This window comes from Pangasianodon hypophthalmus, chromosome 9 (assembly GCF_027358585.1).
Source record: "Pangasianodon hypophthalmus isolate fPanHyp1 chromosome 9, fPanHyp1.pri, whole genome shotgun sequence".
Taxonomy (NCBI): Eukaryota; Metazoa; Chordata; class Actinopteri; order Siluriformes; family Pangasiidae; genus Pangasianodon; species Pangasianodon hypophthalmus.
In genome coordinates, this window is record NC_069718.1 from 21,067,326 (window position 1) to 21,074,562 (window position 7,237).

General features: G+C 36.4%; 1 protein-coding gene across 1 annotated transcript; it reads right to left on the reverse strand.

Moving 5' to 3' along the window:
* Positions 1–2,541: 2,541 nt before the first annotated feature.
* LOC113530073 (galectin-1) lies at positions 2,542–4,562 on the reverse strand. The gene is made up of 4 exons (XM_026919780.3): positions 4,439–4,562; positions 4,237–4,316; positions 3,402–3,576; positions 2,542–3,158 (listed from the first exon to the last, which is right to left on the reverse strand). Exons 1-4 carry the CDS (start codon positions 4,439–4,441, stop codon positions 3,012–3,014), a joined length of 405 nt encoding a protein of 134 aa, XP_026775581.1. The 5' UTR covers positions 4,442–4,562; the 3' UTR covers positions 2,542–3,011.
* Positions 4,563–7,237: the final 2,675 nt, after the last annotated feature.

The window sequence follows — 7,237 nt, forward strand, 5'->3', positions numbered from 1 at the left end:
GCCCATTGCTATTAATATAAGTGTAATGTAAGTTTCACCGGACAGCACAGCTCAACATGGCTTAGTAACTAATCAAGACCCTGGAGGGTGTGGGGTAAATAGTGATGGTGGGCATGATCAGTGACATAGCACTTGAAATTTGCAATTTGATTTTCTTGAACCTAAAAATTTAAAAAGAACTGCAGTATGGCTAATTTTTTCAAACATATTTCTACCTGCTACATGCAAACTGGCCAAGCATGTCATTTATCTAAAGTTTGGAAATAAAGAAAATAAATAGCCCACAGTAAATAAACTGCTAAATGAGAAAAGCTGAAAAGGGTTAATAAGGGTTAACCTTATTCAGCAGATATAGCAACTTAGGACAGTATAAGGCCATTAGTTAGTAAGTATATCAAAGATTTGCCTTACCTGGTCCAGCTGGCTGTTTTTTTTTTTAAGATTCAAGCATGGAGTAGAGGGAAATGAGTGTGAGAAGATGATAAAACTGTTATAACAACCCCTCTGTCTTGGGTGTCTGGTCACCCAAAGCTATATTGCTCGTTTATCTCTTTTCTTGTCAAGTATATCTACAATAAGATGCCCAATAACCTAATAAAATTATTTTATAAGTGTTTATTAAAGCAATCTTTTCTTATCAATAGATATTTTGAGTAGCTAGCTAACTAACCTTGATAGCTAAGTATTAAAATGTATTAAAATGTTGTCAGCTATGGCTAGCTATTAGCTAGCTACCTTAACAGTAGCTCACCTGATCTTCTCATTTTTTAATTGAAAGTTAGTTATACTTTGAATTTATAACTTAAATGTAAGTTGCTAGCTATATAAACTAGTAGGCTGTTGGGTAGGTAAATAAAGGCTAACAGTCTTTTGCATTGGTTTTATGTTGGTTTGCTGATATTAATGAAGCTTTGCTGTTTTGTCAAAGGAAATGATGGTCAGGCCTTTGAGGTCTGGATTTACAGTAAAGTTAATGATATTGTATGTTTTCCTTTGTTTCCTTTCCTAATGGTATACAGTTTTACAGATTGATTCTAGCTGACTAGAAATGGATATTTTGAAATGATTTACAATCTCGCTGAAATTAGCCTCTCAACAGTACATTAAACATTTGGGTTTGAGATCAAAAGATATATATGAGACAATAAATCAGTATTTCTGCTTTCCTGATATTTACATCTAGATGTGTTAAACAACTTAGAACATGGCACCTTTTGTTGGAACTCATCCATTTTTCAAGTGATCAAAAATACTGGAACAGGTGATTGACAGGTGTTTCTTGTTGCCAAGGTGTGCCCTGTTAGATTGATTGTTTAAACCTGGGGTTTCCAGTTTTCTCCAGAAAGGGCTGGTGTGGGTGCAGGTTTTAATTCCAAAAAAGCAGAAGCCACACCTGAGTCTACTGAAAGCTAAAATCAACTGATTAAACAGGCGGAATCAAACCTGGTTGGAATGAAAACCTGCAGATTTTCCAATCTTATCCACAAAGGGCCAGTAATAAACCAGACATCCCTGGTTTAAATAATTAATATCTCTGAATGTCTACTCTTGGTTTGAGTCCTGGGTTTCGCTTGTGAGGACTGCATTAGTTGTTAAAAAGGATAAACAAACATGAAGACCAGAGAGCTGTCTATGGGACAAAAGCAAGCCATTTTGAAGCTGAGAAAAGCATAAGCATTGGGTATAGCCAATACAACAAAGAAAGAAACCACTGGTGTACTAACAACCAGACCTGGAATATGTCAGAAAAGCAATTGATGACAGAAATAACAGCAGTTGATGACAGAAACATTGTGAGAGGTGTGAATAAAAACCCAAAAACAACAGTCAGTGACATCACCAACAACCTCCACAAGGCAGGGGTGAAGGTATCACAATCCACTGTTCAAAGAAGACTTTGAGAGCAGAAATATAGAGGCCATACCACAAGATGCAAATCAATCATCAGCAGTAAGAATCAGAAGGCCAGATTGGAATTCGTAAAGAAATACAGAGATGAGCCACAAATGTTCTGGAACCAAAATTAACTTCTACCAAAGTGTGGAGAAAGAAAGGATCTGCTCCTGATCCAAAGCATACAAGCTCATCGGTCAAGTGCGGTGGAGGTAGTGTCATGGCTTGGGTTTGCAAGGCTGTTTCTGGAACATTCTCACTAATCTTTATTGATGCTATAACTCATGATGGTAGCAGCAGAATGAATTCAGAATTGTACAGAAACATTCTGTCTGCCAATTTATGTTATTTATTTACATGAGAAAAGCATGCAATCTAATTGGGAGGAACTTCATCATGAGATCACTGAGTCACTGAGATCACATTTTCCACATTCTGATCTGTGATATGAACACGAACTGAAGCTCTTGCGCTGTATCTGCATGATTTCTTTGTATTGTGTTGCTGCCACATGATTGGCTGATTAGATAACTGCATGAATGTGCAGGTGTACAGGTGTTCCTAATCCCAACATGTAGTTCGGTTTTCTTTTTTCTGTTAGCATTTTATTTTAATTATACAGATGAAGAAAATAAAATGAGAAAATGATGTTTTGGTTTTAGTTTTATTTTTGACACTAATGTTGCAGGCTTACATGGAAAATTTAAATGCAAATGGAGTTATTTTATTTCATTTTCATTTTGGGATAATGAAATACATACATATATGGGAAGAGAAATAGCGAATGGGGTGAACATTTTAATTTTTGTGTTTTAATTTTAATTTTATTTTTGGCACAAAATACCTCCCATAGCCCACAAAAATCACAAACAATCCACAAAATCCAAATTAATCCTTTTAAAATGTTTGTTAATCACAAATAAGGCAATGTGGTTGCCAAAAATCGTATAGTGATATTTTGAATAATTGACAGCCAATTGATACAAGCCACCTCTACACATGTTGTACATATTTGTTTGTTGGTTTGGTTGTTTGTTAGTTTTATAATTATCCAGTAGCACAAGGCATTTTATATTCTGAACAGCAGAGGGCCTGTTTTTCTCAGGATAACACTGTTCTCATTTCAGCTTAAAAGAAGTGAGGCTAATATCACCCTTGATACGAATATAAGTGATGACTTCCAGCCCTTGCCGATTGGGGACCTCAATCACATGCCCATCAGGTAACATCACCTCAAACAGTCCTCCCGCATGCTTCACTACAACCTGGGAAAGAGATGGTAATGATGGCAAGATTATACATCCCACTTCTTCTACTTCTCCTACTTTTCATCTTTCACTGTTATGTAATCTGCTTAATTCAGACAACTGTCACTGTGTGATTTAATAACCTATATCAGTAGTGACTGGTGTAAAAACTTACTAAATATATTTTGTGAATACAAAGACAGACTTTAAATACAATAAACATATACTGTATACTGTTTGGTCATATGGCCTCTGTTGTACCTTAAAAGTGGAGCCTGGCTGGAAAGGGTTGTGTGTTTCCCTTTGCTCCTTGTTCCAGACTCCATCACACTTTGAATTACACACCAGCACTGGCGCCTTGTCATCACCATCATGAAAACGAGGGTTAAAATGAAGAGCTAGTTCACTGGAGCTGGAACCTAGGTCAACTTGGAACCTTCAGAAATATAAAATATAGATATGGTTAATATAGACATGATTATAGATAACTAGGTTAAGTATTACTTTATGAGCTGAGCAACACATTCTGAAACTCTCTGAAACTACATTATGTATATTGTAAAAATTTAATAAGCCATGCTAGTTTACATGTTTTATTTACAGCTAGTGGGCAGCACAGTAAATGTGTAGCTTTCTCTATAAAGTGATTATATACATTTTAGATTTAGCCAACATAGGGTACAGTAGCAAATTATGTAACAAATTTATTTTAATCTATAAAATACTTATGCCTCTAAATGCAGGTCTGGAATGAAATTTAAATTTTAGGTTAATTTCCTATTCTCCACAATATTTCTCTTCTTATCATTGATTAATATGAGCAAAATGCCAGGTTATAAGTCCTGTAATTTTTAAATTTATGGCAGTACTGAAATTTTATTACTGAAATGATATAACACAAATTGCAAGGGCAGCTAATTCAGTGAACAAGAACACCTGGTTTATGTTAAATATTTTGTTATAAAAATACCATACTTCTGTACTTCTACTTTAATTTGAATATATCATATATAATGTACTGCATATTAATATGTTATAGATAATATTAAGATTAAAGTACTGTAGTTTTATTAGCAGGCTTTTAGTCTTAGCTTACCTTTTAGCATCAGAATGAATCCTCCCTTGGACTTTCAACCGATCTCCAGCTCTGAAAAGAACATTCTTCAGCTCAGCCTCCTGCAAAGAAAATAACTGAGTTTAATCAGTCAGGTTATTTAAAAATAAGTGTCTGACATCCTCACTGCAGCCCAGCTTGAAGTGTGAAGGAAAACAGCATCACGTATTATAGCAACTACTACCATTTTCTGATCCACTGATCCTCTGTGTGGGGGCTTGTGCAAGCGAGCAGGACCTTTTTCACACAATTCCTCACAACTACAACCTTAATCATACATTTAAATAGCATCGACTCCTTGGGGCATAAGTACTATCAGCACTTACTATCAGTACTCAACATTAAATGCAAATTAAATTCCACATAATAAAATTTAAACAGACCCAACTAAAGATGTGGATTAACTGATTTAATCATTCTATTGTCACTGCACTCAGTTAAACTAATCTATTCTATTTAAACGAGGGTGTTAAGCCTATTTTTTCCAAATTGAATCATAGTTCTCTGCTTACACATTAGTTTTAATGTTGCTGTAGGAATAGTGGACAGTGAGGACTGAAACAATGTCTTGAGTACATTGTTTTTACATACACATGATGAACAAGAACAAACATGTGATTGCATGAGTTTCAATTTCACACAAAATAACACATACTGGAACGACAGGTAGCGTTGCCGCCTCACAGCTCCAGGGTCTGGGTTTGGTCCAATATATATAAATGATATTGTTACATAGAATGTCACTGTACAGGATATGTATTATACGTTGATTAGCATCATGGGGATATTGCTATTTGCATGGTCCTATCCACAGATTGTATACCGGCAGTTCACACTGGCTTTTCTCCATACACTATGCTAATGTCACTGTAAAATCCAGAAATGGCAAGACTGGCATTAAATTGTTTTTATAGAAAATATAGTACCAGGACTATTATATTGTTGTTCTTCTTCGGCAGATTGCAATTTACTGTAAGAAAATTAGCAGTCTGGTATATGGTATATTTAGATAAACTGGATGCAATAATGAATACTCTCATTCACGAGTGCTGCATGAGCAAGGAGGATTAAATGTTTCAAAGCAAATGCATAGACATCCAAGTGAAACCATGATTATATACTAACTGGTATCACAAGGTCTATTTTTATACTTACTGTAGCCTATTTTTAAAGCAATCCCAGCTGAGGATTTAGCAGCCTACACCAACATCTCTCACAAATACACCCACTTACAGAAGCACCGATGTTAGCAAATTGCTGTCACCCCTAAAAAAACACATAATTTTGCCCCATCTGTTTAGATCTACTGTATATAAGACCTGACCCATATCCAATTCCCATATCATTCTGCCAAAAACAACTCTTTCATATCATGTTGGCATTGGAGCCAGGACCGACTGTATGTATATGTATATTGTAAAAATTTAATAAGCCATGCTAGTTTACATGTTTTATTTACAGCTAGTGGGCAGCACAGTAAATGTGTAGCTTTCTCTATAAAGTGATTATATACATTTTAGATTTAGCCAACATAGGGTACAGTAGCAAATTATGTAACAAATTTATTTTAATCTATAAAATACTTAAGCCTCTAAATGCAGGTCTGGAATGAAATTTAAATTTCCTATTCTCCACAACAACCCATTCTGCCAAAAACAACTCTTTCATATCATGTTGGCATTGGAGCCAGGACCGACTGTATGCCTGCTCTGCCATGGTTCAAGAGATGTCTGTAGCTACACTTTTGAATGGTTGTATCTCCCCACAGCACTAGCAGTTTACTAGCCTGTCGTCGCATAACAATGACGCTAGCTTCATAATTAACTGGAAAAAACGGATGTGAGTTTGTAAATGTGAGTCAAATGACCAGATGAGACTAAAGAATATCAGAGGATCAAACTGTACAGTTCCAGCTAACCAAATTATGTTGTCGTTACGTAGCTACAACATTTCCTGATTAACGAAGTTTTGTTGTAGCAATGTAACTACCTATGTTGTGACAACAGTAAAAGTAAAAATTGTAGCAATCATTACTAGTCACATTATAGCTGTGTAATTTTGTGACAGTCTGGATCGGTACTAGTCATGTTATAGCTACATAACTTTTGACAGTAATAATCAATACTAGTTATAGCTAGTTATAGCTACATAACTTATATCGTTGTCTGTTGGTAAGCGTTAGGTAACCTCAGTATTTACATTTGTTGATTATTGTGTGGTGGGGGGGCCACGATGGCTTAGTGGTTAGCATGTTTGCCTCGCACCTCTGGGGTTGGGGGCTCGAATCTCGCCTCTGGTTTCCTCTCCCAGTCTAAAGACATGCATTGTAGGCTGACTGGCATCTCTAAATTGTTCGTAGTGTGTAAATGTGTGTGTGTGATTGTGCCCTGCGATGGATTGGCACCCCATCCAGGGTGTCCCCTGCCTTGTGCCCCGAGTCCCCCAGAGATAGGATCCAGGCTCCCCGTGACCCTGTGTAGGATAAGCGGTACAGAAAATGGATGGATTATTGTGGGGTGCATGTCCTTAATCGATCCTGGTCTGATGAGAAATTAATAGTCCATATCCTCATCCCATCTTTTACTTCTTTTTTTTTTTTTTGGATGCTTTAAATGCTATTTGTTTGTATCAGTGCCCTTTTCAGGACAGTTTAGCTATAATGTTTTATAATTATGATATTTCTTCCTTCTGCTGTTGATAACTACTTCTAAGTGAAGCTGTCTGTTCTGTTTTCTGTACACTGCTGTATGACTTTGCTCCTTTCCTCTGAGTATTTGTTAAATGCAAATAAAAAAAGAAATGATAAATTGTTTCAGTTATTGGAGAAATCTTTCTCATGGAAGACTAACATTATTGCTTTTTGTTATGAGGGGCGGGGCCAGATAACGTTCCATTTTTGTCTGCGTGTGACGTCATGACGTTAACAGTGAGTGAGCGTGGGGGCGGGGGGAGGGGTGAGGGGGTATAGAGAGAGAGAGAGAGA